The 21,972-nt window shown below is 42.7% G+C and overlaps 1 protein-coding gene across 1 annotated transcript; it reads right to left on the bottom strand.

Annotated features, from left to right (window-relative positions):
- Positions 1-5: 5 nt before the first annotated feature.
- rest (RE1-silencing transcription factor) lies at positions 6-21,128 on the bottom strand. Its single transcript, XM_030396721.1, has 6 exons — positions 20,972-21,128; positions 6,730-7,008; positions 5,839-6,420; positions 5,593-5,753; positions 4,504-4,587; positions 6-3,220 (listed from the first exon to the last, which is right to left on the bottom strand). The coding sequence occupies exons 2-6, from the start codon at positions 6,987-6,989 to the stop codon at positions 1,269-1,271; spliced, it is 3,039 nt and encodes a 1,012-aa protein (XP_030252581.1). The 5' UTR covers positions 6,990-7,008; positions 20,972-21,128; the 3' UTR covers positions 6-1,268.
- Positions 21,129-21,972: the final 844 nt, after the last annotated feature.

The raw sequence follows: 21,972 nt of genomic DNA, 5'->3' as shown, positions 1-21,972 counted from the left end.
ATCCATCAAGTTTAAAATGTTTATTTAAAAAAGGAGCAGAGTGAAGATGATACATGTGATCCACTGAGAACGCCACTGATCCATACAGTTTTATGTTTCTATATACACATTTTAATGTTTCCAACAGGACCAACGTGTTGATGTTACTGATGGACTAACAGGAAGAGGGGTCCTCCTCCTCCTCCTCACTAACTGAATGTCTTTGGAACAAAGTGATTAATGAAGGAGTCGTTACAATAAGTGACAGATTCATTAGTTTTAGTCTTGATAGAAATAAAAAGCTAAATGACAGTTTAATGTGTCCTGCACACACACCAACACACACTCATGTACAGTATCATGTTACAGAAGCAGGCAGTGAAGGATGTAACTGTAACTAAAGTGATGATGTCATGGTTCTGGTTTGGTTGGTTTCTTTACTGTCGTCAGTAGAAACACATCAGAGATGTGCGGCTCCCCCTACAGGAGCTCCACGTCACTTTGGCCTCTTTGTTAAAGAGATATTGCACACAATGTCTTACATGGAAACAAGGAGAGGGGTCTTCAGACAGAGCTGATCACCTGTCAGGTGATCACCCTCCTCAGGCACCAAAACAACACCCATGTGCTTCTAAATGTGGCATGAAGGAATCAAATTTCATGTTTTACTTTCATGTTTACAATGATCACTTGAACCAATCAGAGCTCAGCGATGGCAGGTTGATGTCCACAAATATTCACGCTGTACATGTTTCTCTAAAACACTCAACCGTCTCTTTGAAACAAACGTTCTCGAACCGTCAAAAACACTCGAGCTAAAAAGTTTGTACATAAAAACTGATTGTCAAAGCACTGAATGTTGTTAAAAATCAACGTTTCAGTGAAATTTATATTTGGACACAGCAGGTTTTAAACAACGTACAATATCTCACAACAAGGAAGTGATTCTGACTGACTGCCTCAGACTTTATTATGTTCATATCAAACAGTCTGTTAGCAGGATGATGACATCAGCTGATCCTGTCGAACATCCTGTCCTGGTCCTCAAATCATCCATACACCCAATGAACACAAAGATTCTAAATTTGATCATTAGAAATGAAACATAACGACGCTGCAGCTGACACATGATCTGATGATGTAACAGATTCACAACAAAGAAAAAACATCCACCTGCACGTCGTCTACAGAGTCCTCAAGTCAACACCACCTGTGATGGATCACTGGGAGTCATTGATTCTGTCATGAAACTGTGCGCCACAACTCTGTGTTGCCATGGATACATGCCCTCACTTCTGGCCCTTGGCCGTGTTATGCATGTAGTATACATTGACCAGATGGCGGTTCAGGTGGCGGCGGTACTCCACCTCCAGAGGGAAGTTCCGGTCACAGAAGATGCACATGTGACCCTTGAGCTCCGTCGGCGTTGGGATCTCATCTGTGGGCGTCTCGGGGTCGTTGGCCATCTTTCCCGACCCAGTGCCGTTTCCGTTGAGACCAGAGTCATCGCTGCCCTCGGAAGCGCTGTCACTGATGTCGCTTCCACCTTCGTGGCTGCTGTGGATGCCCTCATCGTCCTCCGGATCAGCGGGTTTGTTTCGCTGACCTGGAAGCACCAGAGGAGGCGGTGACGTGGGTTTAACAAAGGTGGGAGTGGGGTGGCCTTCAGCTGGAAGTTCAGCTGGAAGAGGAGTGTCCTCGCCTGAGATGCAGGTGGGTGAAGCCTCCATCTTCTCTGGAGGTTTGACCAGAGTCTCTCCTGGTTCTGTTGAAGCTGTTTGTGTGGAGGCGTTCTCCTGTGCAGGGCTGTTTCCTGTCAACTGTGGATCTGGGCTGGTGGTTTGTGTTGGGTCGTCAAGCTGAGCAGTTCCTCCTGGAGCGGATCCTCCTGGAGTGGATCCTTCTAGAGCGGATCCTCTTGAAGCAGATCCTTCTGGAGCGGATCCTTTTAGAGCAGATCCTTCCAGAGTGGATCCTTCCAGAGCGGATGCTTCCTTCTTGTCTTTAGTTTGATCCACAGGCTGTTGAAGACTGGTTGCTTGTTGCTTCTTGCTGGTGTTCCTGGTCTTTTTTTGCTTCACACTTGTCCCGTTGGTCTTGTTTGGTGCCTGAGTGGCATCATTTATCTTTTTTGCAACTTCTGCAACAGTTTTCTCTGCAGCTGTAGTTTTCAGCCGTCTGGTCTTGGATGGAGTCTCAGAGGAGGACCTTTTGGAGAGATCCAGAGCCTCCACTGCTTTCCTCTTTGCAGCTTTCTCCTTCACCACCTTCTCCTTCTGACTTTTCTCAGGACTGTCGGGTTTCTGCAGAGCTTCCTTGACGTGTTCTGTCTTTTCTGACTTCTTTGATACAGACCTCCTTGGCTTGCTGAAGCTTTTGTTCTCTTTTCCACTGCTGTCATTCTTCTGAAGGTCTTTCTCCTTCACAGGCTTCCCTTCTCTTCCCATCTCTGGTCTCTGCTGGTCAGACTTCTGTATTTGGACTTTTCCTGCGTCAGTTTTGTTGGTTTGATTCTGGACTGTTGTCTTATCTGCCGGCAGCCTCTTGACTCGTCGCTTAGCCTTGCTGTGTGTATTTACAGCGGTGGTCTCTGTCTGGGGTTCTTTAACAGCTTCTTTCTCCAGACGCCTCTCATTGACCTTCTCCATCTTCTTCTGCCTTGTTGTGACCTTTATCTCTGGCTCCAACTTGTCCTTCACCTTTGGAGCTTTCTCTTTCTCAGACGTGATGTTGGCTTTCTTCTGGACCTTGTCAGGTGCTTCACTCTGCACCGGTTCTGCGCTGCATGGCCTGCTGCTCTTTCTGATGGACAGATTGATCGGATTCGAGTCCACGCCCTCGTCCCCATCATCCATGTCAAAGTCCTCCTCGACGCTGGATGAGTTGTCCAGCTTGCTTGCTGTGGAGTTTTGCTCTGCAGCGCCAGGACCAGTTTTTTTAATGCGCAGTTTGACCTTTGAGATGTCCATGTTCACGTTGCAGCCTGAGTGCCTGGACTTGATGTGGTACTGCAGGTTGCACTTCTTGGAAGCTGCATACTTGCAGAGAGGACAGAGGAACTGACGGGGGTTCAGGTGGAGCTCCACGTGCTTCTTGAAGTTGCTGCGGTCTGCTGTCTTGTACTCGCAGTATGGACAGGAAAGAGGTTTGGGACCGTTATGGACCTGCCGGGCGTGGCGGGTGACCTCATGCTGGTTGGCTGCCAGGTAATTACAACTCTCGCATTTGAAGGGACGCTCACCTGCACACAGGACGGTAAAAACATGTCAAAATACTGGAGAGGAGGATGTGACAGGTAAGACAAAAAGGGTTTCATGCAGCAGGTGAGTCTGACTGAAACACCTGAGCTGATATATAAAATCATCATATTCAAGTTTTTTTATTTCATTGTTTGAATAACTCTGATGAATCTGATTGAATCTGACTCTGTTCAGATGTTACAGTCTGCCTGTGTATAAATGTGACTGGTTGTTTAATCACTCAGACTCAAGATAGAGGTCATCAAACGTCTCTCATGGCGTCTGAGACAGAACATCATGCAGGAAGTTTGACGTCCAGAACAGAAGAAGCTGAAACAAACACTGAGTGGACGTTCAGGTGAGACAGGTGTGTCTTCACACTGATCTACTTCAGACAAAGACAACAACACAACACAGCATCTAGCTCTGATGCTAATGCTAATCACTTTACCATGTTAGTCCAACGTCGGCGGCTTCAGTGAGAGCAACACAACAACAAGTTAGTCAGTGACGACAACAACAACAACAACAATCATAACCTCATCAACAGACACATGATTCTATTGGGAGAAATAATCCTCCGCTAATGTACTGCAGTACTACTGGAGTAGAACAGTTGTGGTACTGCAGTACTACTGTACTACTACAGTACTACTACTTCTACAGTACTACTACAGTACAGTACTATGACTACTACAGCAGTGCTACTACTTTACTACTATAGTAGTACTGCAGTTCTACAACTGTTCTATTACTGCCTAGTACTACAACTTTTCTACGACAGTACTACAACTGTTCTACGACAGCACCGTACTACAACAGTACTACTACCATCACAGCACTGTAGTAGTACTGTGCTGTAGAAGTGCAGTTATAGTGCTGCAGTACTAAGACTGAAGTCTTTCTGTCAGTTGTATGCCAGTACTCTAATTTTTACTGGCTGGTGATTGGCTGAAGTCAGGCGTGACACCAGGTGAGTACAGGTGAGACCATGTGAGACCAGGTGGGTCCAGGTGAGACCAGGTCCTGACCTTCATGATTTGAGTTTTCCGTGCCCTTCAATCACCACTGGTGTTAAAATGAGAAACTAAAGTGAAGTTTCTTTGTGTTCAGATTGAAGTAAGACCAGGTGAGTCACAGCTCTGACTGTCAGCCTCCAGCAGATAATGTTAGAGTCAGGAAACACCTCTGGATTTACAGGTGAAGCTTCATCCAGGAGAGGAACAACTCTACTACAACACCTGTACGAAGACAAACTGTGCTGAGTTCAGAGGGGACCACTAACCGGAGTGAGTCCTCATGTGTCGGGTCAGGTGAGTCTTCTGTGAGCTGGAGTAGTCACAGTACAGACATTGGAATGGACGGACACCTGAACAGCAGAGGAAACACATCATATACATGACATCATATATATATATATATATATATATATATATATATATATATATATATATATATATATATATATATATATATATATATTCATACGCATCACGTCTTGATCTAAAACAGACTGTTCACTCTGTCACTTTTACATGTTTGTCTACAGCAGCGTGTGAGTGTTACCTGTGTGTGTGTGTTACCTCTGTGTGTGTGTGTGTGTGTTACCTCTGTGTGTGTGTTACCTCTGTGTATGTGTGGATGTGTGTTACCTCTGTGTGTAAGTGTGTGTGTGTGTGTGTTACCTCTGTGTGTGTGTTACCTCTGTGTATGTGTGGATGTGTGTTACCTCTGTGTGTAAGTGTGTGTGTGTGTGTTACCTCTGTGTGTGTGTTACCTCTGTGTTCTAGTGTGGATGTGTGTTACCTCTGTGGTGTAAGTGGTGTGTGTGTGTGTGTGTGTTACCTCTGTGTGTGTGTTACTCTGTGTTGGAAGTGTGGTTTGTGTGTTACCTGTGTGGTGTTACATCTGTGTATTGTGGATGTGTGTTACCTCTGTGTGTAAGTGTGTGTGTGTGTGTGTTACCTCTGTGTGTGTGTTACCTCTGTGTATGTGTGGATGTGTGTTACCTCTGTGTATGTGTGGATGTGTGTTACCTCTGTGTGTAAGTGTGTGTGTGTGTGTGTGTGTGTGTGTTACCTCTGTGTGTGCGTGTGTGTATGTTACTTGTGTGTGTGTGTGTGTGTGTGTTACCTCTGTGTGTGTGTTACCTCTGTGTATGTGTGGATGTGTGTTACCTCTGTGTGTAAGTGTGTGTGTGTGTGTGTGTGTTACCTCTGTGTGTGTGTTACCTCTGTGTATGTGTGGATGTGTGTTACCTCTGTGTGTAAGTGTGTGTGTGTGTGTGTGTGTGTTACCTCTGTGTGTGCGTGTGTGTATGTTACTTGTGTGTGTGTGTGTGTGTGTGTGTGTGTGTAACCTGTATGTGTGTTACCTGTGTGTGTGCGGATGTGCTGGATGTAATTGCTCTTGCGGTCAGAGAAGTAGGAACACTGGCTGCAGGTGTGCAGTTTGCTGGGGAAATGGTTCCTCAGGTGTTTCCTCCAGTGGTACTGACTGACTGTGGTGTACGGGCACAGTGTGCACTTAAACACCCTGAACAACACACACATTAAACATTGATCAACAACTGCAACTGGGATGAAGTCAGGTGAGACAGCTGTAAGTGAGACAGGTGTACCTGTGGTCGTCCCCCTCCTTGCTGTGGTGCTTCAGGTGGGCGATGTAGTGGTCGTATCTGTTGGTGTTGTAGCCACACCGTTCACACCTGATCAGTCCTTTGATGTCCCCTGCTGTCCCCATGGTGTCCCCGCCGCCCTCCGCCTCCCCGCCGGGCAGAGCCGGGGACTCCGGTGTGTCCCCCTCCTTGGTCATGGTCTTGCTGCGGCCCTCCACCCTGTTCACCACCATCATCTTGCTGATGCTGTGCGTGCTGAGGTGTTGAACGAACTCCTGCTCGTTCTCAGCCTGGAAGTGACACGGCTTACAGTGGAACGTCTTCTTCTTCTTCTTGGCTCTCTCTATGGCAGCAGCAGCTACGGCGGCCTCAGAGACAGGGGGGACATCTTTGCGTTTGACGCCCTGCTCAGGGCTTTTGGCTGTGGCAGGGGGGCGAGGCTGAGTGCACCGGGACAGGTCTTCAGCTCTGTCCTTCGTCTCCTCTGCGTTGTTCCCTGCGACCACAGCATTTATGTTGGGGGCCGGGGACTCGGGGTACTCGATGATGCAGAACTCTCTTTGGTTCTGGTTGTCGTAGCTGTACCTGAGCAGACACATAGGTGGGTTAACACACAATAACAAGGATAAAAACATTTGGTACATGTGAAGTATCTTTGTCTTCACTGTAAACATTGGAAAGCTGACTCAGGGGGATGTGAACTCTTTTTTTTCTGTATAAGTCATTTTAATATTCAATGTTTAGACATGAGGTGAGCTGTCAGTGACCAGCTCTCATGAGGCTGCACCACCTGTTAATAATACTAAAATCATACCTGGACAACTCCTGAAAGCCAGTATATACATTTAAAACGCTAAACTGATCTGTTTATTGATGCTGCAGGTGCAGACAGACCTGATGATGCTGTCATCCTCGCTGTCCGAGTAGTTACACCCCACCGTCTTCAGCTCCATCATTTCCTTCTCGTCTGCCGCGCTGCCTTCACCGCCGCCACCGCCGCCCTCCCCTGCCGTCACCGCTGCCACATTGGCCAGCATCACCAGCTGAGGGGCGGGCAGCGTGTTCCCAGGCATGTCGCTGAGACTCTGAGCGTCCTCCATCAGAGTCACGCCCACAGGAAACATCCCCACAGAGAACACGGTCTGAGCCGCCATGTTGATTTCAGTTGTTCGCCTGAGTGACAACGTGGAGGATTAAAGGCGAGTAAAGGAACAGACACGGCACTGCTGCTGTATGGAGACCTGCCACGTGTCATTGTTAAACAATAAGACTGCAGAGTTTCATCACTGTTACAAAGTGTAAACATTTGTTTTCTGCAGATCAAACTCAGAATTATGTCTGTTTACATCAGTGGAAACAAATTGTTATCAGAGGAAACCCTGTTTGGAGCTAGAGAGGTGGCAGGGTCCGCCACATAATAACACAGTAAAACAGTATAAAGGCTGTTGTCCTTTAAGGTCAGTTGTCTCAGTCACTGAAGATCTTTCTCTTGTCATTAACATTTTTACAGACTGCTCTGTAGCAGCACTCTGTAGACTGCTCCTTTAAATAATTTGAGACAGAAAAATACTTTTAGATTAAAAAAAAAAATGGTATTGTAATAAAATGGAAGTTTTCTGAAAATGTACTATTACACTTTTTAAATGTAACATAAGTCTAATGTTTAATGATAGTTGCATTACTGCATCATGATGATGATGACACACTGACAAAAGTGACACTACTACAGTCTGTGATGACATCATTGATCATCAATGTGTTTGTTCATACTGCAGCACTAAAGGGGGGCCAAGATGGTGGTGGTGTAGTTTGCCGGGTGCAAAGTTTCTCCGTCAAACAATTTGAGGCTTTGTGAATAGGCAGACACAATGTATAGTAATTTTAATGTTTTAATGATAAAAAAGTGACGTTAATACTGTAACATTTCGGTACCAGGACTATTATTTCGTGGAAAAGACAAAAATTTGGGAAAACCGAGACGGTAAAAGTTTGAACGCAAGTTAGCTAACGTACCAACCGACGTTAACGTCGGAGAAAGAAAGAAGATGACTTCCAATGTTAACGTGAGTGACTCAGTGGAAATTCATGCACCAGGTGAGGAAAGCATAGAAAGTACTCCTGAAGATACAATGGACACACTTTCAGCCCAGTCCTGTAACACCTAAGCGAAACCTATCAACAAGCGGAAGAAACGGTGACAGTGCAGCAGGTCAGCACTGACCTTTTAGCAGCTATCCAAGAGCTCTCCAATAAACATGACGAAACATTCCGTAAGATTTCAGTGACTCAATTCACGACAGAAACGACGGCTCAACGCATTGAAAAACTCTCTTCTACAGTTGAGCAACTTAATCACCACAAAGACATTTTGAAACAGACAGAGTTAGAGATTGAACAACTGAAAAAAGAGAACCGGATTCTGAGGGCAGGAGTTGCTGAAAACAAGCGCTACAGTTACAGATGGACACTGAAACTATACGGGGTAAGAGAGGAGATGATCAAAGACGTGAGGGCAGTGGTGATTAAAAGTTAAAAGTTGCCCCGGGACTTCATGAATATCTACAGGAGGGCGTCGACATTGCGCATCGCCTTGGTCCGGATCCCACCGATCCCTAATCATCCTCTTCGCATTGCGACATATTCGTGTTGCTGTTAGGAAGAGTGCCAAAGGCTGCAAGTTTCTGCAGGACAACAAGCTGCATCTAACCAAGAGAAAAACTCTGGCCCCTTGTGGAAAAAGCAAGGACGGAGGGTAAAAAGGTGTCCTTTCTAGGACCCTATGCTCTGCTAGAGAGGAAGAAGATTGACCAGGGTTCGACATAACCCATGGCCCGGGGTAAAAGTGGGTGCAGGGCATGTCGATTGGTCAGTCACTGGCCCGGACCTGATTACACTGATTACTAGGGCTGAACGATATGGACAAAATTTCATATCTCGTTATTCATGCCAGATATCTCGATATCGATACGATACGATATGACTACGGGTTTGGTGAAAACCAAGCATTTTTCAGAAAAATAAAGAGATTATTTTAAGCCATATACAAATGGTTGATAGAGAAATCTTTACCAAATAATTACAAACTCACTACAGAGACAAATATATTTGAAGTAACAACAGTAAAGGGAGGGAGAAGATCAAACGAACTATGTGCATTTTTACAAGATGAACGATGACATCCTAATCTGGAGAGAAAGAGTGAGAGTGAAGATCGAGACTCAGCAGCTCAGGTTATTTAGAAAGACTAAGAAGTCAGAGAATTAACGGATCAAAACAGAGTAGACGGCAGCTATGCGGTCTCAAATCCACAGAGCGAGCGGCCGCAGCGTCCGCTCCTGCTGCCCCAGCCAGCCCCCCCACATACACACACCTGCCGCCTGCAGCCGTGTGAGAGGACAGAGAGCCGGCGCTGCTGCAGGGGAGCCGCAGACTGATGACTCTGAGCAGCAGGAGAACTACAATATCATATATTTCTCGCCTTTCCCCTGATGATCTGAATAAATCGCTAAATTTGTTGCTAGTTGCTTTTTAGAAATAAAGTCGCTAAGAGGGTCTGAAAAGTCGATAAACTAGCTAGAAAGTCGCCAAGTTGTGTGTGCGTCTCAGTCTCCGTCTGCCTCACTCCCGCCCTCGTATGTTTGTCATTGGTTGGCTTCAGCTGTCAATCCACAGCAAGCATGAAATAAGCTTTGTGGTTGGCTGGCCTTAGCGGTGCATTCAAGGGCAATCGTAAAAAGGATGTTTGTTGTGACTGCCAGAGCTGTACGTGCAGGGCGAGTGGGGTAATCTATATCGTTTATATCGTTGCTTTTTCGATATGAATATCTTGAATGTTCATATCTAGATATAGATAAGATAACGATATATCGTTCAGCCCTACTGATTACAGTGATTGGCCAGTCACTGCCCGTCTCTGGCCGCTCTGTGTCTGCTCTCGCTGCAGCTGCCTCCTCTCCTCCTCCCTCTCCTGTTGCTGCTTCAAACATGACACCGGCTTTGGGACTGACCAGCTGATGATTGGCTGTTCTGCCTTAAGTCCCACCTCTCTTGCTGTGTTAGATTTACTGTTCAGCTCGTGCTGATGATGCGGGAACTACCGTAAAATACCAAATAATAGCTGCGCGTTTATTTGTTTCAATCACTTAACAGACCAGGCGTTTATTCGGGACAGGCGTTTAATTCCCTCCTCACAAAAATCGGGGATGAAAATGTCACAAACTTCTCCAACTTCTCTGTGAATTCTCTGGCATCCTTCTGGGCACAACACGTGAAAAAGGCGAAGAAGAAAAATGTGCAGTGCCAGTGGTCACGTCTTCTTCCTAGATGTTTTTTTATAATAAATTAGACTGGGCATTATTATAACTATTATTATTATTATTATTATTACTACTATTTTTCTGCATATTCTTGACTTTGAATGGAAGCTGCTGTAAAGCATTTCTGTTTCTGATTCATATATTATGCAGTCAGTTGTCCATATTTTAAGTTAAATTAAATGAATCAAGACAGATGTCACATTTACATGTCAGGGTGTGGTTATTATAGACACAGATTCAATATTTAAGCAGGGTTCTCCCCAGACGGTGGAACAGCGGCGCTGCGCCGCTATACCGCTCGGTCAGCGCCGCTATACTCCGCGCGTGACAGTGTCGAGCGTCCGTCCGTCCGTCCGCCGTCCCCCGGTTGACGGCTAGGAGCTCCCGGCTGACGGCGATGAGCGTCCGTCCGTCCCCCGGGTGACGGAGTTGATGACCGGCTGTCCGTACGTCCGTGTCTCCCCCCCCGGACTGACGTTGACGAGCGGTTGCGCACCCCGCTCGTCAACGTCAGTCGAGCGGGGGGAGGCACATCCATCCCCCCGCACATCCATCCCCCGCACTTTTGAAAAGCTTGCTACACCTCTGACTGCAGTGGATCATTTTTTAAATGCACCGACAACTACCGAAAACACACTGGACACCCATGAGAAAAGCAAACATCATCTGCAATGTCTGCTTGCAAAGTGTGCGACGGACAACCCTTCATCAGTGAGAGTCTGTGTGTCACATTGATTATGTGATATGCCGCATGAATTAGTTTCTGGATCCGCTGTTTTCGTTCTCCGTCTCCGTGTCCTGCCCAGATGTTAAGCGGGCCTGATGAAGGGTTGTCCGCCGCACGCTTAGCAAGCAGACATTGCAGATGTTTGCTTTTCTCATGGGCGTCCAGTGTGTGTTTTCAGTAGTTGTCGGTGCCTTTAAAAAATGATCCACCGCGGTCAGCCTTCGCCGGAAACTGCCGACATACTTAACAATACATTACGCCGTTGCGATGGTTCAGCCAGGTATACTGATCCCTCTACCTCGGGAGAAATAATGGTACTGTTTGTACAGTGCTTTCAGAACATCAATCACCTGAAAAATGATAACAGAATTGTAGGAGTGAGAGAAATGATACATCTCAAAATATTAAATATGTTGTAATTTCAATTTTGACATTTTAATACTTGTTATTACGCAAACCCCTATTACTTTTTGCCATCATTGCCAGATCATACTGATTTTGCAGGGACAGACTCTCTAAACAATTAAATGGGAACAATTTCAATAAATAAACACGTCTTTTTTTTTTTTTTTTAAATAGTTATTTCCATTTTTTCGTGGCTGGGCCACCAAAATTACACATGGGGCACCAAGCCGCCAATTAGCCCGTCCTTTTGGCGGCTCGGTCCGCGGTTTCAGACAGAGGCCGGCAAATTGGGGGTCTGTTTTGGTCCGCTGATTTTCCGCCTCGGAGGGTACACTTATTTCCGCCTCGCCTGCTATCTAAAAACGAGGCGGCAATGTGCCGGCCCATGTGAAATGGGCGGAGGTGTCAATGACCTACACTGTTGTGCGACCCACAGCCGGGGAGTTTTAAAACCAGGAAACAGCTGATCACAGCAGTCAGTCCATCATTTCATCCGCGGACATTAAGATGAGCAACTGGACAGCCGCTGAGATCCAGGAGATGCTAGTGTCTCCTGGATCTCTGTAGCGGTTTGGTTGTGTTAACTTGTTGTCGTGTCTGCTAGCTAAGACCGGTCGCTACTTTCAAATTAAAAGCCCCTGCTAAGAACCCAGTTCTAAACTCCAATGGGGTGCAATGTAAAGCTCTTATTTTGAAGTCATATTTGTTGTCTTCACAGCCCAACTTCGAGCTTCACGTCACGTCACATGTTTACGCCTACCTCAGAGGCGGCTTTTGGAAAAGGAGGAATATTACGCCTCGGTTTTAGAAAGAGGCCGGCACATTGCTGTCCTTTTCTATCTAAATATTTTCCTTTTCCTCAGACAAATGAAGAGTCATACAGTTTGGTTAGCTTCCTACACACTGCATGTCTCCAGGGTGTTCATAAAGAACTATGCATAGACTTATTAACTATGAACTATTAACTTTCGATGATGACAGATGGAGAAGGCTGTTTCCAAACATTTCACATCTCCAGGGAGGATACAACTATGCACAGACTCATTGAATAAGAAGTATGAACTTTCGGAGGTGACAGGTGAAGATTGCCATGTTTCCAAACTGTCGATACCAAGAGACACCTGGTATTGTGGAAGAAGGTTGTCATTTAAGACACCAGCAGTTACACTCTTTGGATTAATCCCACACTCTTTTGCAATTTTATACAAATATTATTTGTTCCAAGGGGTAAGGGAGATAAATGATCCTAAAAAATATAATCAAACTTTTTTCTTCTAACTTTTTCTCTTATATTAATTCATTACTTGCTCATAGTTTGCATTGCAACATGGCTTAACTATCAGAGCAATAGTATTTTTGAGCAGCAAAATATTCGTCATATTTAGTTTATATAATTTACAACTACAGACAGAAGGAAAATGTGTTTTGTGTGAACAGCAATATTCTGGGTTTAACCCAACATATTTAATAGTTATTGATTAAATCAACTCAAACTAATTGTTTATGGTACCAACACTATATTTTTCAATAGTCAGACATTTTTTTGACTGTCTATCACTTCCTCGTTTAATGAATCTAAAACAAACTTCAAAAGTTCTTGTTATTTATTTGTGAGAGCTACTTCATTATTTTATCCTTTTATTTTTGATGGATTTTAAGTTTGATTCTCTAACGGTTATGTCATTGTATGTCAGAGGTGTACGTGATTTGTTGAAAAGAAAAGCCACTTTTCTATTCTGTACCAATAGTGAGGCTGACTTTATATTTTTACAAGAGACACATTCAAGTAAGTTAGATGTAAAGTTCTAGAAAGGGCAGTGGGGAAAAAATTTGTTTTGCATAAATTTAAAGGGGAAATCTTAGAAGTGGTGTCTTCACATGATGGTAGATGGATTCTCATAATTTTCAAGCATGATAATTCAAATATTATAGTATGTAATATTTATGGGCATAATTCTCACTCATCACATAAGGTACTTTTTAGTCAGACAACCTCAAAAATAAATGAGCTTTCACTCAAATATCTTAACTCTTATGTAATCTTAGGTGACGACATTAATGAGTGTCCAGATGATGCAATAGATAGATTCCCCCCAAAACTGTCAATCGTTTCTGAACAACAATATTGTTTCCAAACTTTGCTCAGATCTCTTCCCGACCGATACATGGCGTTTTTTAACCCAGGATTTTACATGGTCTAAGAGTAACCTTTCATCTAGATCCAGGATTGATCTTTTTTTAGTTTCTTCCTCTGCAATTCAGTATGTGAAAGATGTCTCCTTTTCTTTTGCTTCATTGTCAGATCATAAGAAAATCACTCTGAAATTAGGGGCTCACAGAATACAACTAAATTACAAGGATACTGGAAATCTAATAGTGCCCTTCTTAAAGACAATTGCTTTAATGATAGTGTAAAAAGTCTGGCCAGTGAAATTTTTAATGAAATTGCAAACAATGAATATACACAAAGATGAGTATTGCTGTTAAGAGAAGTAAAGAGTTAAAAGCACTCAAAAATAAAACAGAAGCTGAATTACAGAGCAGAATTGGTTTTCTCTTATCTAAACCCAACTTATCTTCTGAAGAGGAGTTAGAAGTAAAGGAGATACAGTTAAAGTAGATCAGATTTATATTGAGTTAGCCAATTTGTGAGATCTAGAGCCAAGTGTCTGCAAGGGTGAAACAAACTCAAGCTACTTTTTTGCATTAAAGAAAAGAAACGGTCAAAGAAAGTCACTAAGTATGATTAATATTAATGGCAGTAAATGTACGGACCAAAATTTTATATCTGATTAGTTTCTTTCCTTTTATAGCAACTTGTACAAATCTGAATTCAAAAACCCTTCTTGTGAAATGTTTATTGGTAAGATTGAAAAACAGTCACAATTGATGAGGACTTTAAAAAAAACTTGTGACTCTAACCTGACCAGAGAGGAACTCAAGACTGCTCTTTTCTCATTGAAAAAGGGTAAATCCCCAGGTTTAGATGGGCTTTCATTTGAATTTTATATTCATTTTTGGGACATCATTAAGGAACCTTTATTTTGTACGTACTGTGAATGTGTGGATTAGGGAGAGATGATTACAGCTATGAAACAAGGAGTTATATTGCTAATTCCGTGACCAGACAAAGACAGCTTATTGATAGAAAACTGGTGACCTATCACTCTCCTTACTATTGATTACAAAATTCAGCCATCAGTTTTAGGGCTGAAACGATTCATCGAGTTACTCGATTAACTCAATTATAAAAATTTCTCGAGGCAAAAACTCTGCCTCGAAGCCTCGTTAAATTCCTATGACGCGCACTATGCGCGCAGGCAGGCCAGCTGACAGTCTTGCCTGGGCCCAGGACAAGATAATATTAGATGGGCCCCCGCGCCCAAATCTCTCCTTTTCCTCTGCTCTTCCTATCCTCTGCTCTTCCTATCCTCTGCTCTGGCTGAAATTAAATGTGTGATCAGTCTCTGATCCATTCTGAACTAAATTTAAAACCTACACAAAGTATGAAAAAGTACAGAAAAATGCTGTCCCAGAATTACTTTAAAAAATAACTACATTTATTGCCATTCACAGAGCAGCTCAAACAATGAGGAATGGAGTGAGTGTTTGTGTGTGTGTGTGTGTGTGTGTGTGTGTCAGGGTTATTATAGTTTGAACATTTTCATTTGTTTTTATTTTAATTTAGTTTTTCAGTTTAGTTTTAATTAGTTTACAAGTGATTTAAGTAGTTTTAGTTTAGTTTTTATCTAGGAATTTAATTTTAGTTAACTATAATAACCCTCCACGCGCGCACACACACACACACACACACGCACACAGTGTTCAAAATCAGGTCGAGCAGAACTGGATGAACTTGGACCGGGAACTGGTGACAAAGGCGTACAGAAGTGTGTGATTACGTGACTTCACTGGAGACTTTTAGAAGCTAACTGGTGTTTTTCTGATTTTGTGTGACACCTGCGCTTTCACACCGAGTGTGCCCAATCTGAGGGTCGTCTGGCAGATTATGCTGTCTAAATCTTTCCGGAAATGGCGAAGTGTACGCCGATAAATTCCGACCGCGCTGTTGGCAAAATGCCACTTAGGTTCCTGATACTTAAGATAGAAGAACACACGGAGCTGACTGTCAATCTCGGTTTCCTCCAAACATAAAAAGACGATGACGGAAGCGGCAAATGAACGTACATATTTAAGACCAAATTAAATGTAATTTAAGACCTATATGCAAAATATGGACGTATTTAAGACTTTTTAAGGCCTAAAATTGAGATTGTCAAATGTAAGACTTTTTAAGACTCCGTGGAAACTCTGTCTCCCTCACCGGCAGCCTGACTCCTTCCCTCCTGCATCACTCTCTCTGTCACCTGACTGCAGCTGGAGCTCACTCCTCTCTGTCTTATCCTCTCTGACGGAGCTACCAAACTCAACTGTTTCTGTCAAAGATAACGTGTTGTGTCGGGTTTTTATACAAGCTATTGGACGTTAACATTAGAGCTGGCCTGTTGCACTGTTATGTTGCACCACCTCGTTGATCAGTGGCCAAACCATTTTTGTGTTGGGGGGGTTTCTTGACCACTATTTCAAGGACAATTAGGAAGAAAACAAATAAGAAGCTTTTATGTAACTCAAATATTACATATTTTTTCCACAAATAGGTCTATTTAATTATTATTATTATTATTATTATTATTATTATTATTATTATCATTTTTTTTTTTAATTATTCCATAATTTATTGAGGGCCCAGTTCTGGGCCCCCCCATACCCTGGGCCCGGGACAGCAGACCCGTTTGTCCCCCCCTATCGGCAGGCGTGCGCGCAGGGATCTGATTGTTCCACACGGACCGTTGTTCAGGAAGCACACCAGCGCGCCATACATGTTGAATTTAGCTGTCTGGCACAATTTAGCTCTGTATTTGTAGTGATGACGTGATGCGGTTTGACTAGATATGATGTTTAGCTTTGATGTTTTTAACCTCTGCAACCCGAGCTGCGCATGTTGCATTATACACCCTATAAGAGCATGCTAACCATGTAGCAACATATTAATGCAGCACACCCACTTAACGGGAAGAAGCTCGGCTAAACGATCATGAGAATCATTTTCACCTAATCGAAACTCAATTCCGACACCAAGCAACTAAAGGAGCATGTAGAAAAAACACGCTAATGGCGCATGTCAGAAAAATCGGCGTTAGCGATTACGCCACTTTATGCTAACGCTACATACAGCATGTCATATGAAAGCTGGGACTCTACAAATTTCAACGGTATACGTCTCATCACTCTGCGCCCAAAACTCACTGAAACAGCCGCCGAAGAAGAGCAAAAATAAACATTAATTTATACAGACATGATCATGAATTACGTGCAACATTGGCTGTTTTGTGATTATAAACTCTGTTTGAGTGCATTACACCGCCTCCACTGGCTAATCCAATGTGTCTGTGTCACTTTGAAATGATTCCTGACAGTTCAGGATAAGTTTCGGTTCCAGGAGGACACGTATAATGTGGAGTAGGTAGGACCCTAGTCTTCCCACACAGTGTATTTGCCTCCTTGTGATTGGCGGATTAGTGTGGTTATCATGGATTTGGGGACTGAAGACTGAAAACGTCTTATTTATAATTCATTTATTTTATTTGTTTATAATTGTTTTTACCTGTTTGGCTTGATATTTTATATTCATTCTTTGTTCTCAGGTGGGTAATTTGCAGAAGGTGCAATCCTTTTTTTGTAATGTTGTATGAAGAAAACAAAACCAAGGCCAAATGGCCTTTACTATTTAAGTTTGTATTCACAGTTTTACATGTTATACATGTTTTACAGTAAGTTGATTTAACTGTACCGTTGTTTAATTATTGGCACTGGCACTTAATAAATGGGCTTAGCTTTGGAGCCAAATGTTGGAGTTGGAATGAATACCTCTGTTTTTTTGAGAAATGCTTGATCATTTTACAGCCACATCATTTTCGTTATGCATTATTTGTTTTGGTTGTTTAAAAACGCGGTAAAAAAATTATCCGATTACTCGATTAATCGATCGATAAAGTGCTAGATTAATCGATTACAAAAAGAATCGATAGCTGCAGCCCTAATCAGTTTATGCAACTCGATTGAAAATGGGTTTACCTCATATTGTTGCTGAAACACAATCAGGTTTCATTAAAGATAGACACATAAGTAACAGGGTTCTCCCCAGACGGTGGAACAGCGGCGCTGCGCCGCTATACCGCTCGGTCAGCGCCGCTATACTCCGCGCGTGACAGTGTCGAGCGTCCGTCCGTCCGTCCGTCCGCCGTCCCCCGGTTGACGGCTAGGAGCCCCCGGCTGACGGCGATGAGCGTCCGTCCGTCCCCCGGCTGACGGAGTTGATGACCGGCTGTCCGTACGTCCGTGTCTCCCCCCCCGGACTGACGTTGACGAGCGGTCGCCCCCCCCCCGGACTGACGTTGACGAGCGGTCGCGCGGTTTTTGAAATCAATAGATACTATTGAAATGTTTTATAAAAAATTAATAGCTCAGTGATTATCAACCATAGCACCTCTCATAGATTTGATATAAATCGTGGTGTTAGGCAAGGATGTCCAATTTCACCTTTTCTATTTATTTTAGTTGTTGAATTATTGTCATTAAATATAGTACATGATACAGATTTCAAAGGCATCTCTACATTTAATGGAGAAATAAGGCAGACGATACATCCCTTTTCCTGAATGACAGAGAAGAAAAGTTGGTCAAAGCTATTGATCTAGTTAAACAGTTTCATTAGCATAAGGCCTGAAACTCAATGTATCTAAATGTGAATTATTGCCCATACACAATTGTGATGATGCTTTCATAGATAATATCCCAGTAAAAACCACGGTCAAGTATTTGGGCATTCATATATAGAAAAAATGTAATAGAAAGGCAACAACTGGACTTTTCTGGAAGAATTAAAGAATCTAGAGAGATTTTTAACCGTTGTCTTCAGAGAGACTTAACATTATATGGCAGGGTCCTTGTGTCGAAAGCGGAAGGAGTCTCTCATTATGTTTATTCATCACTTTCTCTCTTTGTGAAAGATGCCACTGCTAATGAAATTAACAAGCCATTTCTGGGCTTCATCTGGAGAAATAAAACACTCAAACTTAAAAAATCCAGTTCTATCTAACAGCAGAGCGGAAGGTGGTCTTGAAGTGCTTAATTTCATTGATATTATAAATACTTTTAAAAATCAATTGGTTAAAAAGACGTTTGACACATCAAAATTCATTGTGGTTCTTCATTCACTATCATATTTTCGAAAAAACTGGCGGGCTTGCTTTCGTTTTAACCTGCAACTACTCACCCGACAAGCTTCCGGTCACACTGTCTAAATTTCATCAGCAATCACTTCTTTCCTGGAAACTGCTTCATTCACAACTTTTCTCCTCACAGAACTCTGTTATGGAATAACGAGTGTATAACTATAAGGAATAAATCTCTTTTTTATTCCAAATGGTTTGAGAGAAGTATAAATAATATCTTGTCTGTTTTGGTTGTTGGTCTTGTCCTCTCCTATGAGAGTCTTATATCAAGTCATAATTTTCCTATAACTTTCAAAGAATACAACTTGGTGATAAAAGCAATCCCCTCTGGCTTACTTAATTTAATGAAAAGTCCCTTATATTTCTGTGAAGGAACAAGACCAGAGGGCGCATCTGTTTTGCTTTTGAATGGTATCAACATACGAGACGAGAAATGTAACAATAAACATATAAGAACATTTTTTCAAGATAAAAAGAGGTTTTCACCACAAAGAAAATGTTACTGGCGCTCTCATTTCAAGGACAAAGACTGGGAAAAAGCATGGCTTTTACCTCACAAATACTGTATTCATAACAAAGTAAAAGAAACTAATTTCAAAATTCTTCACAAAATATCCATCTCGAAATTTATGGATGTGGACAGCTCTTGTGTTTTTTGTGGGCATGCTGATGAAACTTTAAACCATTCTTTTTTTTAATGTAATGTCACAATGCGATTTTGGTCAGACTTGTGTTCTCATGTCTTCACCCATGTTAACATGTTGTACTGTATTTCCCTAAAAGATGAAAATAAGAAGAACAAGTGTCTTCAGTATTTAGTTAATTTTTTCATTTTATTGGGAAAATATTTTATTCATAAGCAAACATTTTCAGCCTCCAAGACAACCTTTTCTCATTTTTTGATTGAATTTAATTCACTTCATAAATCCTTAGCCCTGGTTAAAAATAAAAAGAATACACAATTTTTAGATAACTATGAAAAGACATTTGATGTACCCTCTGGCATTTAATGACATTTATGTTTACAGAGATTGTTAAATACATTTATGTTTGACATAATGATACTGTATTAGCTATTAGTGTTTATTTATTTTGTTTTTTATTATTTAGGTTCTACCTTATCTGATATCTCAGGAATGTATTTTGTAAATGTGTTTGTTCTATTTATTGACTTGTTGTTTTTGTATCTGTGAAACAGCTCTTATGTATTGTATTATGTGTTGGTGTTTGACATAATTTGTAAAATGAACATTTAAATAACGTTAAATAAATAAATAAATAAATGCTGTAGCACTAAAGCACAGTACACACTGAACACCTGCACCAGGCCCCACCTCTCAGTCACTACTGTGCTCCCATTAGTGAATATTAAACATATATTTTGTATATCATATAGAAATGACTGAGTTTAAGTTTTTGTCACAACTTGATTCAGACTGAAATGTTGTTTCATGGAGTGAATATCCTGCAGGACACACGAATTTTAAAGAGACACAATGTGACGTCACACTGTGTGCTGCTGCAGGCTCATTGTGGCTGTCGGCCATTTTGAAACAGCACCACAGCTCAGTCGACAGCGACATAAGGACGTTCAGGATTTCCTCTGGAAAACTACAACTTTTTCCCTTTACCCTGAGGAGACTGACAGAAAAACCCGCCGGTGGTTTAATGTGAACAAGTCTACATGAGACGACAGTTTGATCGTCAGGAGTTAAAATGAAGAACACACTTTTTACACAGAACGTAAGAAAAACTTAGCTTAACTTAAATCAGTTCACTTCTCGTTCATCTACATTTAATTCAGTCTTTAACACGTTAAACTTGAATGGACGTTTGGTAAAAGCAGGCTAAAGAAAAAAGTGCTTTACAGAGCCAGTGAGCAGTGAAATAGTCCTGTTCCAGCTAGAAAAGAAGAGAAAAGTCGGCGATTTAGTTTAGTTTAAATGTAAAGTCCATCGAAGATCAGACAGCCTGCACGTGTTTCTGAGAATTTATACATGACACTGGAGGTAGGTTCTGATGTGAGCTGGACCCGTCCGGTGTCAGACTCTTGTCTCCGTCTGAGATTGTCACGTAAAAGTTTGCGGAAGAGCACAAGTAGAGTCAAACAGCGACATTTTGTCAGACACGTTTAAAGTGAATATTAAGTGTTGGAGGACTTTTCTCTGTGCTGTGGGTGAAGTAAAGTGTGGGTGGATGTGTGTAAAGTTGGGTGGAGATGTCGGAGTGTTAGCCATGGTCCTGATCAGCCCCGGACAGCGCCTTCTTCACCACCTCACCGCCTCCATTTTCCTCCAAACTGCCACCAACTTTGAGCGGCCGTGTCTTTGCTAACAAACCGTTAGCAGCTCGGCTCGGTCCGCCATGTTGGAACAAACAACACACAAACTCACCGACTCTTCCCGTCCGGACTTCGTTCCACTTTTCTTCACTTTTGGCAGTTGTGTCACTTTTTTTCTTCGACGAGCAACGCACAGAGAAAAGTGAGGACAACTTTCCGCACATTCCTCCACAGCCACGTACGCCGGGTGACGTCAGCACGTCGCCCCTAGCTGATGGAAGTCTGAGGAGAAAAAATAAAATAAATAATAAAAAAGTTGATTATTAAAGCTGGACACACGAGCATGTAGCAGTGGAATGTAACGGAGTACATTTACTTTTACTTTACTTTAGAAGTACTTTTAAAGCCACTCACACTTCTACTAGTACTCTCATGGGGCAAAATTGTACTTTTACTCCATGTATGTGACAGCTGTTACCATAGAAATAATTTTACACCAAAAAGCCAGTACCAACTACTGTATGAGTTCTAACTACTGAGTACTAACTACTGTATGAGTACTAGAGTTCTCAACGGGTCGGCCCGGCCCGACAAACCCGACCAGACCCGCAGGTTCAGGACGAAAAAATACGCAAATGAGCCGGGTCGGGTCGGGCCTCGGTCTTCCTTTTTTATAAAACACATTTCATAAAACACATTTCTTCTTGTTGTGAATCATCGCTGTTCACGTCTGGTGAAGACTAAGTCTGGCTGCCTGCTTCATGGGGAGGGGCAGACAGAGACCTGACGCCACTGCGTAAAGTTACAATAACAAGTGTATGAGGAAAACAATGCAGGCGCGCGAGGGGTCGGGTTCGGGCCGGTTCGGGCCCGGTTCGGGCAGACAATTCATGCTGGTGTGTCGGGCTGCGTCGGGTTCGGGCTTAAAAACCCGCGGGCCGGGTCGGGTCGTAATTTTCAGGCCCGTTGAGAACTCTAATGAGTACTAATTACAGAGTACTAACTACTGTATGAGTTCTAACTACTGAGTACTAACTACTGTATGAGTACTAACTACTGAGTACTAACTACTGTATGAGTACTAACTACTGAGTACTAACTACTGTATGAGTA

The sequence above is a fragment of the Sparus aurata genome, chromosome 18 (genome assembly GCF_900880675.1).
Source record: "Sparus aurata chromosome 18, fSpaAur1.1, whole genome shotgun sequence".
Taxonomy (NCBI): Eukaryota; Metazoa; Chordata; class Actinopteri; order Spariformes; family Sparidae; genus Sparus; species Sparus aurata.
Note: the sequence above shows the minus strand (reverse complement) of the source record. Positions and strands in the feature narration are given on the sequence as shown.

What these genes read in the sequence shown, in the direction of transcription:
- rest (XM_030396721.1), bottom strand. Translation starts at nt 6,989, where the DNA reads ATGGCGGCTCAGACCGTGTTCTCTGTGGGGATGTTTCCTGTGGGCGTG. An exon ending in GCACATCCGCACACACACAG is followed by an intron (nt 4,588 to 5,592) that starts GTAACACACATA and finishes TCTGCTGTTCAG; the next exon opens with GTGTCCGTCCATTCCAATGT. An exon ending in ACACATGAGGACTCACTCCG is followed by an intron (nt 3,221 to 4,503) that starts GTTAGTGGTCCC and finishes TCCTGTGTGCAG; the next exon opens with GTGAGCGTCCCTTCAAATGC.